The following is a 20373-nucleotide window of genomic DNA, read 5'->3' on the forward strand; positions in this document are numbered from 1 at the left end:
CATTGGAAAGGTTTGGAGCTGATTAGCTAAATACAATATAGGGAAATGCTCACATTTCAAGCCAAAGGGGCAGAAAGTGTTTCTGCAGATGTAATCTGCACTTATCCTTTTAAAAGTTACTGTGGATTCCGTTTGATCATTCTTTGCTCCTTTCGTATGTTTGTGGGATGTTTGCATTGTTGGCAATGTCTGCATTTAATGCCTGTCCGTAGTGATCCTTGAGAAAGGCATCTTCTCAAAGTACTACAGTCTTTGCTGGAGGTGTTCTTGCAGAGCTGTTAGGTAGGATGTTCTGGGTTTTTGACCCAGTAATAAACAGTATTTCAAACTTAGGATGGTGTGACTTACAGGTGTTGGCTTTTCCATTTGATGTTGCCCTTACCTTTCGAGATGGCAGATGTAGTGGGGATAGTGTTGAAGGCGACTTGGTGAGTTGCTGCAGTGCACATTGTAGAGAGTGCACACTGTAGAGAGTGCACACTTCAACAGCTGCCCTCCTTCAGTGGAGAGGTGGATAGATCTGATGTCAATCAGAGCTGTAGCTTTGTTCCAAATGTTGCTGAATTTACTGAGTATTATTGGTGCTGCAATATTCAGGAAAATTGAATATTCCATTACCCTCCTGCAATGCCCCTGTACATTGTGGAGAGGGTTTGGTGAGTGAAAAGCTAAGTCATTGGATCCCCAGCCAAAGTCCTGAAAGCCTTTTTTTTTAAACGTAATCTCCCCTTGGCTCTCTTTTGATTTTCTGGTGATGATCTTAACTTGATCCTCTTTTTATCAATTAGTTGAAAGTAGTTTCTATTCATATATCTTACCAATTTTTCCATTGAATCTCAGGGATACAAGTAGAGGCTTCCTAGAATAATAATGGCACTTGCATGGAGACTAAATATCTGCATTGGTGAACTAAGGAAGCTCATCTGAAAAATAGATTTGTTCTAGATATGATTAAGTATTACTGTGAATTGCTTAGAAATAGCATCCTTTTTATGTAATCTTGAGCTCCACGCTGCTTGGCGATCCAGAAAATGTTGTTCATTACATTATAAAAATCCCTTGTTGCCATTTATAGATCTGTGATAAAACCATCAAAAATGTTATGATTTTTAATCCCCCATTTTGAGTTTAATAGACAATGCATTGGGATTGAGGAGAAGTGGGGTGGTGAGTTGGTGGTGACGACAACCTGTCTCCTAAGCCTTCAAGTGTTTTTTTTTCAGAATAATACCCTAACTCTTGCATCGCAATAGCATTTTGCAGATTAATCCAAAGATTTATCATCCCTTTGAATGAAGGAATTCTTTTGAATATATAATCAAAGATAAAAGGTTCACGAGGCTATTTGCTGGAATAGTAATGCTTTGCTTCTCTATTTGTGTGGCTAATCTGGCCCTTCTGTATTTGCCAGGTAACAGAATGTGAGATATTTTTTGTCTCTGCTGGTGAAGTTTTTAGATGGTGATAAACCCCAATGGCTTCGAGCAGTTGCTGTGGAATGCATTCACAGGCTTTGTATACAGCCCCAACTACTTCGGTAATCCTCCTGTACATTTTCTGAATGACTTGTTTGATGTTTCACAGTTTGATTACTTGCCTAAAGATTAAGTAGTTTGCTTAAATAAAGTTTCTTTTAAAGAATACAACTTTGCACGGTTTAAGCATATTTTTGACTGCACAACTAATGTTTATGCTCCTTTTAAACTTGTTGGAGAAGATATTTAATCCCCAAACTATCCTTGTTGACATTCGATCAATGCTTTGGTTTTATGCAAATAATAAAAGGCAATAATAAACTGGTAAAAGTTTGAAGCATTGTATATTGACCTCCATTGTTAATTCATTTGTTAGTCTTACTGATTTAGAATAAGTTTGAAGGTGGGAAAGCCTGTTGATCTGAAAGATATCCAACTGATTTTGGAATTGTGTGGTGTGTTACTTAGGCTGCTGTAGAGCACAAAACAATAAATGGAAGCCAGAGGACTAAATTATGGGAGAGAACAAAGTCATGGAATTAATTTTGGTAGCATACCATATAGTTGTTTATTTCCTCCATTTGATTGAGACTTCAAAACTATGCAACTTCACTAAATTATTTTTGGAGCATTTTTTCTGTATTGGTACAATAAATAGCAACATATCTCCATATCCCATGGTATTTGACTCCGGGAATGTGTCTGCTTGCTTTTACAGGTCTTTCTGCCAGTCATATGATATGAAGCCACACTCAACAAAGGTGTTTAGAGATATTGTAAATGCATTGGGATCTTTTATACAATCACTCTTTATTACTCCCAGTACTGGAAACAACCCAATCGCAAATGCACAGACAGGTACGGAGAGCTTTCCTGTGCCACTTCACTTTGGTTCATTTGAAACCTCTTTTACAAAGTATTTATGATATAGTTACAAGCTTGGTATAAGTCTTCTATCCCTCTTCTGCATCTAACCCTATCAACACATCTTTTTCTTCCATTTTACCTCTTGTACTTGTCCAGATTCCACGTCAATGCATCTGTCTGCACTCAATTCAAACTAGTCCCTGTGTAAGCAAGTTCAACATTGTAACCACACTTTGGGTAAAGATGTGGCTATGAATATTTGATGTTTGAATGACCTGGTTTGATCTTGAGAGCATTTATTTTAAGAGAAAACTTGTGTGTAGTATCAAAACAAACAGAGTATCTGTGGATGTATAAATGGGAAGAAGGCGGCTAAAGTAGGTGTGGGACCTCTAGAGAACGAGGCTGGTGAATTATTAACAGGAAACAAAGAAATGGCAGATGTACTAAATCAATTTTTTTGCATCCATTTTCACAGTGGAGGACACTGCAAATATCCCTATGACAACAAATGGGTTTATTTCAAATAACAGAGGGGAACTTGTAAAAATCCCAATCACGTGACAAAATATTAAAGAAATTCGCAGAGCTAAGTGCAGACAGGTCGCCAGGACCCAACGGACTGCACGCTAGGGTTTTAAAGGAAGTGGCTGCACAGATAAGGGACCCATTGTTTGAATTTTTTTAAAAACTCACTAAATTCCTGGAGGATACCAGAAGATTAGAAAACAGTATGACTCCCTTGTTCCAAAAGTGAGGGAAGACAGAAGGTGGGGAACTATGGACCAGTTAGTTTAACATTTATTGTTGGCAAGATTCTAGAGATGATAATCAAAAAGGAAATAATAAATCATTTAGGAAAGGTGGATATAATCAAACCTAGTTAATGTAGTTTTATGAAAGATAAATCACGTTTAACAAATTTGCTCCTCCTTTGAGGATGTGACAGAATGTTGATAGAGGAGAACCAGTTGATGTAGTATATTCAGATTTCCAAAAGGTAATTGACAAGGTGCCATGCAAGAGGCTGGTGCATAAGTTTAAACTCCATCGAATCTGAAGAAATGTCAGCATGGATTGAAAGCTGACTGTCACTTGGAAAACAAAGTTGGAATAAGTGGGTTCTTATTAGGCTGAAGAGATGGAGTAGTCCATGGATTGGTTCTTGGCCCTGGATTGTTTACTATTTACATTAATGGCATGGAGGAAGGAACAAAATTTAAGGTTTCAAATGTTTGCCATTGATATGATGTAAGGGCATTCTGTGATTGAGGACATTGTGCAACGGGATACAGATAGATTGAGTGATTGGGTAAAAACTAGCAAATGAAGTTTAATATAGAAAAGTGTGAGGCCATGTATTTTGGTAAGAAGAATCAAAAGGTGTATAATTATCCAAATAGAGACTGTGTATGAGTGAAGTTCAGAGGGAACAAAGTGTTCTAGTGCATGAATCACAAGAAGTTAGCAAGCAGCTCCAACAAGTAGTTAAAAGGTAAACAGCATGTGGGCCTTTATTGCAAAGACGTTGGAGTTAAAGAATAGATTTTGTGCAGTTGTACAGGGCTTTGGTGAGGCCACACCTGGAATACTGTGCACAATTTTGGTCCCCTTAAAAAAAAAAGGAATATAGCAACTTTGGAGATAGTCCAGAGAAGATTCATCAGGCTAATTGCTGGGATGAGAGGTTTGTCCTGTCTAGAGAGGCTGGACAGTTTGGGTCTGTATTCCTTAGAGTTTAAAAGAATGAGGGTCGACCTATTTCAAACATGTAAGATCCTAAGGGGGCTTGACAGGGTAGATGTTGAGACATCTAGACGTTGCAGGGCAGGCTTGATGGGCATAGTGGCCTACTCTTGCTCCTTATTTCGTATGTTCCTGCTTTCTAGAATAGAAGTTCTGCTGTTTTGTTCCTGGCTTGACATTTAAATAATATAATAATATATTCTTAGATGTTTGGCTACAATTAGTCCTCTTTATGGAGATCCAGTTTTGAAGTTAATTTTGGACATTACAGTTCAAAATATTTCATCAACTAGAAACTAGGTGTAATAAATGTTTGGTGCTGACCTAACCTTTCTGTGCCTTTAGACATAGCATATAATATAAAATATATTTTGTGGCACTAACCTTGGAATTCCCTGAACATTTGTGCAACAGGAATGTCATAAAAGGTTTTGAGACAAAATGATTCATCAGCATATTTTGAAAGAACCTTATGCAAATGTTGACCACTGCAAAAATAATTTTGGAATTATCATGGAAAGAAGGAAATGGTTCATCTGCAGTGTCACCAGTTCAGTTAAACTGTTATAGTTGGACAGTTGGTAGATTAGCCGTGATCGTATTGAATGAAGGAGAAGGCTTAAGAGGCCAGGTGGCCTACTCCTGCTTCTGTTTTCTTGTGTTTTCATTTGTTGCAATGATGAATATTGGATTTGATGCAGATTTAACTATTTGTACCCATTACTGGTCAAACGACAAGGTCTTAACACTGTAAATCTGTGCTTATTATTTGAACACGAGGTATATGTAAAGATTAATTTGCATGAATTAATTTATTCAACTGATGCTAGAGGAGAGTAATGGATAAACATTAAACACATTTAACTGCCATGTTGTACCATGTTGTGCTGCAATACTGAATCGGAGCATTCAGTTAGTCACTGTTGGAGGGGGGAGAGAAACGTAAAAGATTGTCAGTGGGAACCCATCCAGGGCAAGCACAATGTGCTGCTTATCCAGCTGCCATGTTTCGCAAGCGCCACAGAGTGAACGGGAAAGAAATGAGAAAATAGTCCTATTCACAGTGTTCTCATTAACAGTACTGTAATACAGTTTTCAGACCCAAAAACATCCACTGGGAGAGTCCTAACTATTTCATTTTTGCTCATTTTGAAAAATATGCCAATCAAACATAGATGTAGAACTCCATAGCACAGTCTTTCAGAAATTTCCAGACTTGTTTAGACATAACTTTCGTTAACACATCACAAGTCTGTACTTGCATACAGAGAACTTCACTGTTGCAACAGAATTAGATTCTGTCCAAGATACAGTTTAAATTGATTACTGTGACGATGGTGAGTTTTTTGGGGAAACTGTGCATATAATGTTTTACAAGGCTTCCTCTGACCAGTATCTATGCAGATGAGAGGATGGTTTCCAAGTATGTTCTCTTTAAGATAATGTGGCAATTTAATTCAAAAAATGTACCAGGAATTTCTGGGGAGTGAGATCTTGTGTGTTATGGTTAATCTCTGTTAATCACCTCCAGAACCATTGAGAATAAAATATTCATTCATGGAATTTCGGGGCTCTGGCAAGGTCAACATTTATTACCAGTCCTTAATTTCTTTGGCACATGGTTGGTCTTTCCCCCTTGAAGGAATACAGGCCTTGGTGGTGAAGGCACTTCCACAGAGGAAAACTGAGTCAAATTGATGACTTTCTCTTGTGTTATGAAAGGTCATTGACCTGAAGTATTAACACTGTTTCTCTCTCCATTGATGCTGCTTAATCTGCTGAGTATTTCCACCTTTTTTCTAATTTTTAGTTTGAATCAACAAATTTCCTTCTATAAAGGCCATGAGTGAACCAGTTAGAATTTTAGGGCAATCTGGTAGTTTCATGATCAGCATTAGAATCAGATTTATTATCACTGTATTACATAATGTGAAATTAGTTGTTTTGCAGCAGTAGTACAGTGCAAAGATATAAAATTACCATAAATTACAAAATAGTGTAAAAAAAAATGAATACTGAGGTGGTGTTCATGTACTGTTCAGAAATCTGTGGGTGGAGGGGAAGAAGCTATTCTGATTGTTACTCCAGCTTTATTTGTTTAACTTTAAATTCCCCAGCTCCCTTGGTGACATTTGAACCCATCTCTATATCATTTTTCTAAGTCTCTGGTCTAATGGTTCAGTAACATGGGCACTATGTCACCATATTCTAGAAGTCTTACACCCTTAACAAGCATATTCTGGAGTGCAGAAACTTTCAGAATGTGTATACAAACAACTGCTTGCAATGATAGGAACTGCTGTTTGGTTTGGAGGTCCGTTTCACACACTGATTTTAGGTGTCGTTTCGTTTAATTAATGATAAACTCAGTCAACTCTTATAACATCTGATCCAATCTTTCCTGGATTGTTATCCTAATGCTTAATTTATGGATTATCCTTGTAACAATTTCATCCACACCTCAAAGAAGCAGTTTCTACAAACAAAGTGAGCCTCACAGCTTGAAGATTTAAACTGAAACACTGGAAGCACTCAACAACCGCAGAGAGAAAAACAGTTAATGGTTCAGAGTGATAATTTTGTATTGCTCTAAAACATCCTTCCTCCACTTATGCAGCCTGATTTACTAAGTACTTCCAGCATCTTTTGTTGTGTTAATTAAATAATTTGCATTATTTTGGTGCAGTAAATTAAAGCCTATACAATGGCTCAGGCATTTGTATTCTAGGGAATGATGGAATGAAAATGCACGTAAGATAAATGTGCAAAGAATGTTGGTCTGTTTCTGAGTAAGTTTGTTCTAGTTCTACTTTTGCAATGAATTTAAGCTGATTCTTGTTGTCTGTGCAGGCACGAGTGGAATTGGTGGTCCTACTGCAGCACAGAATGGCACTGGGATGGGTGCAACAGTGGGATTCACCCCACAACCAGCTTTTGAATACAGAGGCACATGGATACCAATTCTGAGCATCCCCGTACAAGGCTCTTCTAAAGCAGGCTAGTGAGTGCAAATTTAATCACACAACAGCATGCAAAAACTTAAAGTAGCAAGCAATTCCCTGGCGGATTTGATAGCAATCTATTGGGTGACATTTCTGAATGGGATGGGTATTGTGGAAAATCCAAGGAGGATGTGTCCTTGGGGAATATTAGGTTGTATTGGAAAACCACAAAATAAGAAGGAAATTAATATGCAAGGATTAATATCCAAAACCTTATTTACATTTTTATATTTACATTAAAAGTGTCCAGTTGCTCTGTATAACTGTCAATGATTTTATTTGAATGATTTCACCAAACTGATTCAAATGCAAGTCTGATGCAGTTTGGTAGAAAGCCAATGACCTTCTGTTCTTAAAGAAATTTGTTTAAGAAATGATTTTGGGCTCTTTTGCTGGGAGAAATTTAAATGAACAGTCCAAGCCCTTAAAGTACCCCTGAAGCATCTCCCGTGTTTGAGAACCTGTATTTCTTAGACCTTTGGCATATTATGATGTGAAGAAAATAATGTTGCATTGTAGCAGTTAATGGATGTTAATGTTGGCATGTTGTAATGCAGAAATGTTCAAGCTATGTGGAAATAATATAATTTTAAACTTTGTTGCAAACCCACTTGTTCTCATTTAGAGCATTTACACAAAATCATAATATTCTTGTGGATGTCATTTGAGGGCAGTATGGGCTCAGTTGCCCACATTCGTTATCCAGGAGTGTGAGGTGTTCATGGGAGTGAGCTGTGTTCATAGTATTCATTGAATTGTAACCCAGCAAGAGTCGCTGCTTCGATAGGATGGAAGGAAAAGTGTACCAAAAATACCCTAGCCTACGGCCTTTGAGCCAAATTGCATCAATATGGAAAATACTTGTTTTTTTTAAAATTCCAACTCAATAAGCATATAATCATGATGAAGTTAATGGCAATAATGCTTTTACTTCACATCTGTTTCCAAAAGTATGAAAGTTGCTGGTTTTCAAATTAGATCGAGTGGACAGTCAGAGACTTTTTCCCAGTGCGACAACGGCTAACACGAGGGGACATAATTTTAGGGTGATTGGAGGAAGGTATAAGGGGGATGTCAGGGGTAAATTTTTTTAACAGAGTGGTGGAAACGTGGAACACACTGCCTGCAAAGGTTGTGGGGGCAGCTAAATTAGGGACATTTAAGAGACTCTTAGATAGACACATGAATGATAGAAAAATAGGGGGCTTTACGGGAGGGAAGGGTTAGATAGATCTTAAAGCAGGATAAAATTGGTGGCACAACATGGTGGGCCGAAGGGCCTGTACTGTGCTGTAATGTTCGATGTCTATGTTTTTGATTATAGAATTGATCAGCATTGTGACTTGTACCAATACCCATATACTGTAGAATTGTACCTGATGGCCTCTAAAATATATCTGATTTTTAAAACAGCTCCCTTAATTAATTGAACTTACAATTTAGCCTAGAATCACTGGACAAAGTGGAGCACCTACCATTCCCTGATGGCTATGCCATGTCTGTAGCATTCAGTTGTCTCCTGGACCTGGTTCGAGGTATTACAGCCATGATCGAGGCAGAATTAGAGCATGAAGTTGTTTCCCAGAGCAACGTTTGCAAAACCGGAGACACAGCTGCAACCTTCAGAGCAGCAGGAAAAGCCATCGGTGACCGACGAGGAGGCTGGTTAATAATCTTGGTCTTAAATGCCAAATCTCTAATTTATTTGTGTCAACTTTACATTACCTTTTGTAAACTGTTTTCCCTCTGAGAAAACAACATTGTTTTACCTCTATTATTGACGTAACAGAATTCTCATTTGTTATTTATTTGATGTACCTGGAGTATTCTATGTGCAATTTACAGATAGATCATGAGCTGAAATGTTTAAAATTATGAATAGTTCCAGGAGAGGAAATTTTAAAAATAACTTCACAATGCAAAAGTATTAGGAATCAGAGGGTACATTTATGCTGATTGGCAAAAGGTTAGGAGGCAATATGAGGAATCATAGCCTGGAAAATTGGAAAATACTTGAAATTTATAGGGCTGTGTGGCAAAAGCAGGGAACTGAAATTAATTGGACTGCTCTACCAAATAGCTGGCACATGAGTGAATTTCCATCTCCTCTATCATTCCATGATAGTGCAGAAGTCTGCTTAACGAATAATTATATTGGAGGGAGATGAATAACATTCATTTTGGATTGTGTATTATGGATTTAGCAGTTGTGTTTCTCTGATATTTATCTGTCTTTTATTACAGTAGAAATATTCCTATTTTGGTTACACTGTATATTTAACATTTACTTTTAGCTAAAGTATACTTTCTTCTTTATATTAATGGCCCCCCCCCCCCCCTTATTTGTAATGCTGTCGTTTATAGGGTCTTAGGGAATAGATACTAACAGGAAACCTCTATTCTGTATAATTGGCCAAATATGTAAGGTATTTTACCTTTTGAGTACATTTCACGGTTTGTGTGTGTGTACAGGGAGTTTAGTGATACTTTGGAATCTTTAACTTGTCATCCCAGATGTAAGTCAGCAAAAGAAACCCTAGCACAGAGGGTGATTCAGCAACAAACTCTCTTATCATCTTCCCTCATTCACTTTCTGTTTGTTATCACGCACAGCTGTTATCAAATTCCACGTGTTGTTGTGGTGTGGCATCAGTTTTTTCCCGTCTCAGCAGTCCATTTTGCTTACTTTTGAAGGGAAAGAAAACAATAGCAGGTGAAGAAACTGTTACGAAGGAGTTGATTGCCATCGTCTTCATTGAGAGCACTGTCTGTGCTGAGTTAGTTGATTTAAGCTAATGCGCAGGGGAAACTCAACCAGCAGTTCACTCGCTGATCATCAACGAGTAATCTCTCAAGTTGTGTATTCGTGTTGAGTGAACACTTGCAGCCGACTCACACCTCCTAAAATCAAAAGGTCAACACCTGAAAGACAGTTAGACAGCTTCATGGAGAGGAAAGGTTTTAGAGGGATATGGGCCAAATGCAGGCAAATGGGACTAGCTCAGGGAGGCATCTTTGACAGCATGAGTTGGGCCGAAATGTCCATTTCTATGACGTACAACCCTATGACTTGCAGTCATGGTTCATATAAGACAAATGACCATCTTGTTGAGTCATCAGAGGGAATTAGTACAAGGAAAATTCGCTAGTTGGAAATTAAGATCTTTTTAAGGAAGAAAAGGAAACCAAAACAAATTGCCATTAAATATTTAAAGATACATGTGGCATTCTTTTGCGCTGGTGTTATTATCAATCTTTTGTAAGTATAATCTGAATACTTTGCTTCCTTGACCTAGAGAACCAGCGCAAAACCAGCACTGAAGAGTACAATGTAAATTAAGACTATTGCCCCCAAGAAAATAATTTCTTATTTGCTTCTGTGTGATTCTATATTTTAATTTCTAAATTACTTGAAAACTGGACAATTTATCTCCTGAAAATATTGCCCAATCTAAATTTTTACCCTGTTCATGTTTTTTTTCTTCAGTTTCTCGAGCCGTGTGGGAGGAGATGGTTGGTGCTTGCTGGTGTGGCCTTCTCGCAGCTCTTTCAACTGTTGCTGGATGCCAGGTAAATACTGATGAATCTTTTTATCCCTACGTGGCTCTGTATTAACTACAAATAGACTGAACTGAAACTATCTTCAGAATTCATGGCAACTCTCCATAAACCTTATTTGCTGCCAAACAACAAGATGAGGTGATTTCCAAGATCAAAATATGTCACATGACAGGATAGCTAATGAAAATCTTTTTCCAAGCATAGAACTTTTAACAGAATTGTATGAATGACTTCCTAAATTACACCATTCCAAAACTTAACATTTCATCCTTAATGGTAATGTCCAGGAACCTAATTGTGGAAGTTGAGAACAATCTATTATTATAATATGCTTCTCGTCTGTCAGCTTTCCAAATCCTATTAAAAATGCATTCTGTGTAGCTATGATGCCAGTGTAGCTTCCAAGTATCAATATCATTTCATTTAATTGGTTAAATCATCATTAGAAGGAATCATGGAAATTTTATTTTTTTAATTATAATCGTTAAATGAAAATTTAAAAACTGCAGATGCTGGAACCTAAATTAAAAAGCAGAAAATTTTGCACTCAATAGGTCAGGAAGCATTAGTGGAAGGAGAAAGAGTTGACATTTTAAGTCAAAAACCTTTCATCAGAACAGTTGCTGAGCCATTTACTGAATCGGTGTGTTCCAATATATGGAATGTCCAGGTTTTCAGTAAATGAGAAATTGTGACCTGTTGTCACCGTCTTTCACATCGTGCTGTTTAATATCTCTATCTGCAAGCAACTGAAATGGATGATTGTGTTTAAAGTGGCTATTGTGAATTGCTTATAACTTGACATCTTCGTAACTCAACGATGTGAGATTTCATTGTAGATCAATGCAAAGGATTGCTGGAAGTACTGGAATACTCAGCAGGTCCAGGCAGCATCTGTGGAGAGAGAATGAGAATTGTCATTTCAGGTTAAGGGCTGATGAAAAAGTCTGTTTCTATCTCCATAGGTGCTGTTTAACTTCTATATTGTTTATTTATACATACATTGCTGTGTATTTCAAGAATGCAGAGCAAAAAATGAGCTGCTTGGAGGAACTCAGCAGGTCAGGCATATCTATAGAGGGAAATGGATGGCCAGTGTTTTGTGTCGAGACCATCTGGTTGAGTCCAGGTACAGGGTCGTGACCTGAAACGTCTACCATCCATTTCACTCCACAGGTGCTGCCTGACCCGCTGAGATTCCTCCAGCAGCCCGTATTTTGTTTCCAGATTCCAGCATCTGCTGTCTCTTGTCTCCATTTCAAGAATGCGATTGTTTTTGAGGCCTTGGAAAATGGCGGAGCAAAAGCACTGGCGGGGAAGTGGAGTCGAGGTAGAAGCCATTTATTATATCCTTACATGGCCAAGTGGTCACTTCTATTTCTTAAATCATGTAGCAAATTTCCTGAAAAGTTTCAACTGATATTATTGGCTAGTTTTTCTAAGATTGTTCCTGATATTTGAATAACTTTGCTTTGATGCCTATTGTTGTAAAGTCTGATGTGCATGATGCAGTTTTACTTTTATTTCAGTTCAGCACCTTCCAAAAAAAAAGCCCTATTTTTTAGTTGTCTTTAATGTGTATCAGAAACTAAAGATTTCCTGGTTTGATTTTCAGCCTGGTTTGATTTCCAACCAATTTTGCATAGGTTTTGAGATTAGATTAGAATCGAGCTTTGATTTGTTAAACCAATTGCCTGGCATCTTCATATGAAATTAAAAGTTGCTCATTCTGGATGGTTATGAAAGGATCTTGAGTCAGAGTTGGGTTTGGACAGGTGTTTACCCACATTCAGTTTGAAATTCTAAAAGTTGATGGCAGTCACTTCTTTAGTCCAAAGTATGTATGCCTGAGTAGAAAATATTACTGACTATACAACATAGATTTAAGACAACAGGGGAAAAAAAAAAATTCACTCCACAGGTTATGGATGTTTGGGACTTGCTGCCTGAAAGGGTAGTGGAGGCAGAACGCTCATCGTGTGTATCAAAGGTACCTGGGTGCTACAGGCTGAAAGCTATTGAAGTATGGTTAGTTAGTTTGAATAAGTCTTTCCAGATGGCGTGAACACGGTACAGTACCAGGTAGGGCTGTGCTACCGCAAGTGTAGGCTCTTGAAAGAGTTATTAAAAAGGCCCTATCAGATGGATTTAGAAGATCCGATGGTATTAATATTGAAGAAAAGCTGGAACGTTCACCCCTGGTGTCCTGGCCAATCCTGATCTTCCAACATTTCTTATCAATTACAGGTTATGTGATCATTATCACATTGCTAAATTGGCTGCTGTATCATGCATTAAACTGTAAATGGACATCATAAAAGCACAAGTTCAAAAATTGAGAAGTTTTATATAAATACAAGTTCTTTTATGGCTTTCAGTAGGAACGAATGTGTGCGTATACTATTTGTACACTTTATTTGCTTTTACTTATCCCTTTTTCGTTCTCCCCACCCACAGTCCAACAATGCCAATTAGACATAACATAAGAAATGGGAGCAGGAGTAGGCCATCTGGCCCGTCGAGCCTGCTCCGCCAATTCAATAAGATCATGGCTGATCTGGCCGTGGACTCATCCTGCCTTTTGCCCATAACCCTTAATTCCCCTGCAATGCAAAAAATCTACCTGTGTCTTAAATGTATTTAATGAGGTAGCCTCCACTGCTTGCCTGGGCAGAGAATTCCACAGATTCACTACTCTCTGGGGAAAAGCAGTTTATCCTCATCTCCATCCTAAATCTATTCCCCCAAATCTTGAGGCCATGTCCCCTAGTTCTAGTGTCACCTACCAGTGGAAACAACCTTCCTGCCTCTGTCTTATCTGTCCCTTGCATAATTTCATGTTTCTATAAGATCTCCTCTCATTCTTCTGAATTCCGGTGAGTACATTCCCAGGCAACTCAATCTCTCCTCATAGGCTAAACCCCTCATCTCCGGAATCAACCTGGTGAACCTCCTCTGCACCGCCTCCAAAGCCAGTACATCTCCTCAAGTAAGGAGACCAGAACTGCGTGGCATTACTCCAGTTGTGGCCTCACCAGTACCCTGTACAGTTGCAGTATAACCTCCCTGCTCTTAAATTCAATCCCTCTAGCAATGAAGGCCAACATTCCATTGCCTTCTTGATAATCTGTTGCACCTGCAAACCAACCCTTTTGCAATTCATGCACAAGCACTCCCAATTTCCTCTGCACAACAGCATGCTGCAATCTATCACCATTTAAATAATAATCTGATCTATTTTTCCTTCCAAAGTGGATGACCTCACATTTACCAACATCGTACTCCATCTGCCAGACCCTTGCCCATTCACTTAACCTATCCATATCTCTCTGCAGACGCTCCGCATCCTCTGCACAATTTGCTTTTCCACTCAATTTAGTGTCATCAGCAAACTTGGATATGTTATACTCGGTCTGCTCTCCCAAATTATTAATGTATATTGTGAAGTGGCGGGCCCAGCACCGACCCCTGTGGCACCCCGCTCACCACTGATTGCCAACCAGAGAAACGCCCATTTATCCCAACTCTCTGCCTTCTATGTTTAACCAATCCTCTATCCATGCTAATACTCCCAACTTCATGCATTCTTATCTTATGGATAAGTCTTTTATGCGGCACCTTATCGAACACCTTCTGGAAATTCAAGTATACGGCATCCACCTGTTCCCCTCTATCCACTGCACTCATTATATCCTCAAAGAACTCCAATAAGTTTGCCAAACAGGACCTGCCCTTCCTGAATTCATGCTGCATCTGTCTGATGGAACCATCTCTATCCAGCTGTCTCACTGTTTCTTCCTTAATTATGCTTCAAGCATTTTCCCCACTATAGACATTATATAGTTACCTGCCTTTTGCCTACATCCTTTTTTAAACAGTGGCATGACATTCATTGTCTTCCGGTCTGCCAGGACCTGCCCAGAGTCCAGAGATTTTGGTAAATTAGAAGCTCAGAAGGTCTCCATTACAGGGGCTCCTTGGGTTATTTATGGAAATCTGACTTTATGCAATTTCTCCTATACATTTTTAAAGCATTTTTCAAGATGATAGTAATAATGTTTCATTCATTCATTCATGACAAGATGCTGTATACATCCCATTAGGTTAATTATGAGTAGTGTAAGGGTGATGAAATGAGAGAATTATAGCAAGTTTATGTAAAGTGAAATGATATGGGTAGCTTTAGAAAATGGACATTTTTGACTTATGGAGAAATTGACTTACGGAGAAATTGGCTTATGGTCAGTTCTCAGGAACAGATCCCTTGCGTAACTGGAGACAGCTTGTACTGGTTTTAAATTTTTAAAAATATGGAAAATATAGCTGTGTTGGTACAATGCAATGTCACAAAAGTGATTTTGGCTGTAAATAGGCTGTGGACAGACGTTCTGCTCAGTTCCAGCTGGTGTTACCTTCAACTGAGTGCAAGTCTGTTGGTACTGCAGTGTTCCTTGGCTCAATGACACCCTCTGGAGGTGGTAGTTAAGGCATTGCGTCATCATGGCATGGGTCCCTCTTAGCATTTGCTTCAACTGAAGTGAATTTTATAGCCGTTTGCTGTCTCAATATACAGCGAGTTCTTGTTTTAATTGCCTATAACTCTTCAAAATGTTCAAGGCATTATTTAGAAACAGAATCAGATTTTTGAAAGATCAGCTTTGCCTGTTCTCTCAATGCCTAAATCCAACAGATTGCTGAGCTCTCTAGGGTTTGTAGCAGACAGATTATAATCATTCTCAATAGAATATTCTATTCATTGAAATATTCTAATGCAGTGACCTAGCGATCAGCGTAACACTATTACAGTGCCAGCGACCCAGGTTCATTTCCGCTGCTGATTGTAAGGAGTTTGTACATTCTCCCCGTGTCTGTGTCATTTACCTCCGGGTGCTCTGGTTTCCTTCCACATTCCAAAGATGTACAGGTTAGGAGCTGTGGGCATGCTATGTTGGCGCTGGAAGAGTGGCCACACTTGCGGGCTGCCCCCAGCACATTCTCAGTAACGTGAAAAGATGCATTTCACTGTGTGTTTCAATGTACATGCGCCGGAAGTGTGGCGACACTTGCAGGCTGCCCCCAGAACACTACGCAGAAGAAATATTTCACTGTGTGTTTCGATGTATATGTGACGAATAAAGATATCTAATAAATAAATACCTTAGAGTGCATGTACACGTAGGCAATGGCTAAGAGCTGGAGCAGTTGCATGTCTGATACCAACAAGAATAAGTGATCTGTTTCTGTTCCATGCATGAAGATTGGCCATTTGTGCAAAACGTTTGATGGGTTTCTGGATCTTATGTAACCTTTGGGAGGGGGAGGAGGAAAGACCAAAATTGGCATTGGTAATAGAATGTGAACATTACACTATTAGTGTGAATTTGCTGTTTGTTTGGTTCACTTTTAACATTTTTTTAAAAAACTACTGCTAGATTAGGGTATTGGATGTAGATCAACTTTCCCTTTTCTCTGGCCATGGTTAGTGATATTTCCAGTTCTGGTAGTATATGAGATAGCTTTGAACCACCCAGTGTTTTCCTTGAGTTCAGCACACTTTAATTTGCTTCATCTTTACGAACCATTTCTCAATAGACCCTACCGTCAAATAATTAGAACCCAGACAGTTCAGGCTTTTTCTGTCTGTCATCTAAAGAAAGCAATTCATCCTTGAGTATGGCTCCAGGGCATTGCAAAATCTTTGCCTGTGGCTATTCTTCACATAGGAGTTTAGATGTATTGGTAATATAGTAGAAGGCTCAAACTCAAGCTTAGTACTCTTCCATTGAAAGTTAATAGCTGTTGTTTCTCACCCCCAAGGTGATGCTACAGTAGATATGAGCTTGAATCCCACTATGGAAACTAGGTGATATCAAAATTCAATAATTAAATCTGGAACAAAAAGCCAGTGCCGTATTTGGTGGCCATGAATCTGCTGGATTTTCATGAAAATCATCTGGTTCATCACTTCATCCTTTCCCAGGTCATTCTTGCCCATCTAGCCAATTGATTCCAGACCCATAGTGATATGGTTCACTTTTTAACTAACCTCTGAAATGGTCCAGCAAGCTGCTCAGTTTAGGGACAGGCACTGTGTCCTGGACTGGCCAAAATAAACAAAGAAAGGTACTGAGGCCAATTTAAAGTCTCCGGTTCCTACTTGCCTGACGTTAACTCGCGAAACACCTTCTTGAACTATGTGATTCTCTACCACATCATGAAGTAGCACGTACATTTTCTGAATCTGAGCATTTAATACATTGGGGGTAAACTCACACCATTCAAGAAGTACAGGACTTTTTAACCACACTGATTGGAGAACTGAGTGCCGAATAACTCGGTAAGAAAATAGAAACTCATCTCCACTCACTCTGTTTCCCTTCTGACCAGACTGTCCATACACTATCAGAGATCACATTTTTAAGCAATTGAGTTTCTATCTTCGGAATTTATCTTGTGAAAGTGACTCCTGGAATTTCATAGATTCTGACATTTTAAGCACTGCAAAAAATGTTGTGATTTTTGTTGATAGCCAGAACATCAGAATCTGAAATTCCAGGAGACACATTCATTCACAAGGTAAATTCTGAAGGTAGAAATTGATCTACACAGAGTCTGCCTTTTCAGCAGAAAGAAGGTTGGCAAAATACCAAGTCTCAGGTAATATCTAACCTTATTCTTAAGTATTTGGAACAATGTGTTCAGCCTCTGAGGAGTAAATAAATTATTAATTCATTAAAATATTCAACGTTATGCTCTCAGGCTGGATTTAATTGGCAATATGTATCAAACCTCCAGAAATTATCTTAGTAACCGTCATCCTTGGGATAAACATGCCAAAGGATAAAAGCAACAAAAATCCAGTATTCCCTAGACACTCACATGGAAAGCAAATAACCCAAATATAAGCAAGGAAGATTGAGCATACAAGGGTTGTGACATAAGTTGAAATATTATACCTGCTGAAGTGAGGGTGTTAGGCTGTTGTATTGCACGTCTTCAACACTGAGTCATCCACTAAGTGCCTGTTTCAAAACAAGTGGCTTCATTGATGTATGTCAGCAGACATCTTGAAACTTTGCTCTCTACCAAATAAAGAGAATATTAAGAACTGCTGGGTAACATATTAACTGTGTTGAATCTTAGTGATTCCTGCATTCAGAATGCTGTGTTTGCAAAATTGAGTTTTATATGGTGCTTTGTACATTGTAACGATGTGGTATTGTTCACTACAATATAAAGTATAGTGATACAGTTACTTCATAAAGGCTTATCTGTTTTTACAGTACTGATGAAACTGCCTCGGAAAACATCTTGAAAGCAGAAATGACTATGGCATCCCTCTGTGGCAAACTGAGTCTCGTTACACCAAGAGATGCTTTCATCACAGCCATTTGCAAAGCCTCACTGCCCCCACATTATGCACTGACAGTGCTGAACAGTTCTGGTGGCTTTCATAAAAGTGAGTAGCTTTGACATTGCAAATTTCAGATGTTCAAGAAATAGATATCATTCCGATCAACCGGATTTTGTGCTTTTAGTTTATAATTATACGGTTAACCATGTTACTAAAGCCTGAGGTCATATTTTTACTGTAATTTTATTAAAAACCCTGTTTCAGGCAACTTTATACGGAATGAACTTGTATTTTAGTTAATATCAAGATATAGTTTTCTCTGAGAAAGATCGCTGATCATTTTTATTTTCAATAAATTAAGTCACCCTTATTGTTTTGATTGTTACTGTAGCTCGGAAGGTATTGATTAACTTGTTAGTTTATGCGGAAGTAGTTGATTGATACCTGCTGGACTGGTGGTAAAGGCAGTACAGATTTTTATTTGCTTGAGCAGTGAGGAAAACAGTATGTGTAAGAATACTGTATTTTGAGAGCAAGAGTAGGTTTCTCAGCCTTTGAGTTTGTTCCATTTGCCATTGCAAATATGTGCATCCATTTACCTATTTCACATCCTAATGCCCTTACCCATCAAAGATCTGTTATCCTAAACTGGGAAATTTCAGTTGACCTTGCCTCCTTCACCTTTTGTAAGTTGGGATAAGTTCTTCAGGGAAAAGACTTCCACTACACCCAATCTTCCATATATGAAAGGGATGCATTCTTGGAAAACTTCTCATTAAATGATATTTTTTTAAAATCATGGCAGGCATGGTCGTGTAGCAGTTAGCGTAACGCTATTACAGTGCCAGCGACCTGGGTTAAATTCTGGCCACTGTCTGTGAGGAGTTTGTACGTTCTCCCTGTATCTGCATGGGTTTCCTCCAGGTGCTCTGGTTTCCTCCCATGTTCCAAAGATGTATGGGTTAGGAAGTTGTGGGCATGCTATGTTGGCGCCAGAAGTGTGGCGACACTTGCGGGCTGACCCCAGAACACTCGACACAAAAATGCATTTCACTGTGTGTTTTGATGTACATGTGACTAATAAAGATATTAATACATTTTGAATATTGTGGCAAAATAATTGCTTTGTAAATCAAAGGCACACAGCCCCACAAGTCAGGCAATAATAGCAAAGATGTGTAAATCAGATGTTTATAAATCAAGAAATTACTGCATTCCTTTTGTGGAAAAAGTTCTTCCTAATATCGTCCCTTGATGACTGATGTCAAATTTTAATATTATGTCATTTTAATGTGGCTTTCCTCACCAAGGGAAAACAGTATCTCCATATCTACCCTATTTAATCTGCTTCAATACCTCCCATAAAATTCCCATAAAATTATCACTCAGCAAGTTTATGCCTTTTTTCAGCCATTTAAAATCCTATTATCACTGGATTGAGTCTGTGCAGTATTCCTTTCACAAGCAATGAATCACTCTTGAATTTCCATGTTTAGGCTGAATGTGATACTTGGGACTGATTTTAAACTGCATTATGTTGCCTCGTGTGGGTGAACAGTGCTGCTTCTCACACATAGATAATGACCTCATGGATAATGTAATGGACCACCAGCAGGATTTAATGAACTAGAACACAGCATGACTCAACACCCACACCAAATAACTTGTATCAGCATTTGATGGAAACCCAATTAAAGGTCACAATTAATATTGCAAAATAACTTTTCAGGAGTTTTGTGGCATATTTAATAAAGGTAGGGGTCTACTTTCCTCTGGAATTTGTTGCACTTTCATGTACTTTTTATCAATATTCCCAGTTCCATAAGCTTTTCAGTGTGTGACATTGGGTGATGGCATCAAAGAAGGCTTTGCCTGAACTTTAGATTCAGTGGTATTAAAACTGCAATGCTATAACAAAAAGTCAAATCAAACTGGCATATTGCTCTTGTTTAAACAAAAATCAATTGCTGTTCCAGACAATATAAGCTTCCTTCAGATAGCTGGGAATGATTCCACTGATGGGTCAGTTGGTTTAGGTTGTGAACCACAATATCTTACAAACTGGGAGGCTCCTATGCTTGTCTTCTGAATATCAAAGTGACCATTTTAATTGGGAAAGAATTACAGAAGCCACAGTAACCTCATTGTACCTGGGCTAGGATGAGAAAAATTATCTGGTGTTCTACCAGGGACCTTTGTTGAAGCTGTGCATTTGAGGAATGCCAAACAGGGACTGAACTGAATTAGTTTCTTGCTGTTAAATAACTGACACAAACTTGAGGTTCAGATCACATCAGTGCAATTGCAGACAACAATCCCTGTGTGTGAAGTTGTATCCTTAGGAGAAGTTAAGAGACAATTGTCAAAA

The 20373-nt window shown here is 38.5% G+C and overlaps 1 protein-coding gene across 1 annotated transcript in view; it reads left to right on the forward strand.

Moving 5' to 3' along the window:
- Nucleotides 1-20373, forward strand: part of mon2 (MON2 homolog, regulator of endosome-to-Golgi trafficking) — a 110491-nt gene that overhangs the window by 51824 nt on the left and 38294 nt on the right. The window contains 9 exon segments of the mRNA XM_052030315.1: nucleotides 1412-1429; nucleotides 1431-1537; nucleotides 2194-2333; nucleotides 6939-7089; nucleotides 8534-8678; nucleotides 8680-8755; nucleotides 10578-10642; nucleotides 10644-10660; nucleotides 17935-18110. Coding sequence (XP_051886275.1) covers nucleotides 1412-1429; nucleotides 1431-1537; nucleotides 2194-2333; nucleotides 6939-7089; nucleotides 8534-8678; nucleotides 8680-8755; nucleotides 10578-10642; nucleotides 10644-10660; nucleotides 17935-18110 — 895 coding nt within the window.

This window comes from Pristis pectinata, chromosome 15 (genome assembly GCF_009764475.1).
Source record: "Pristis pectinata isolate sPriPec2 chromosome 15, sPriPec2.1.pri, whole genome shotgun sequence".
NCBI classification, from domain to species: domain Eukaryota; kingdom Metazoa; phylum Chordata; class Chondrichthyes; order Rhinopristiformes; family Pristidae; genus Pristis; species Pristis pectinata.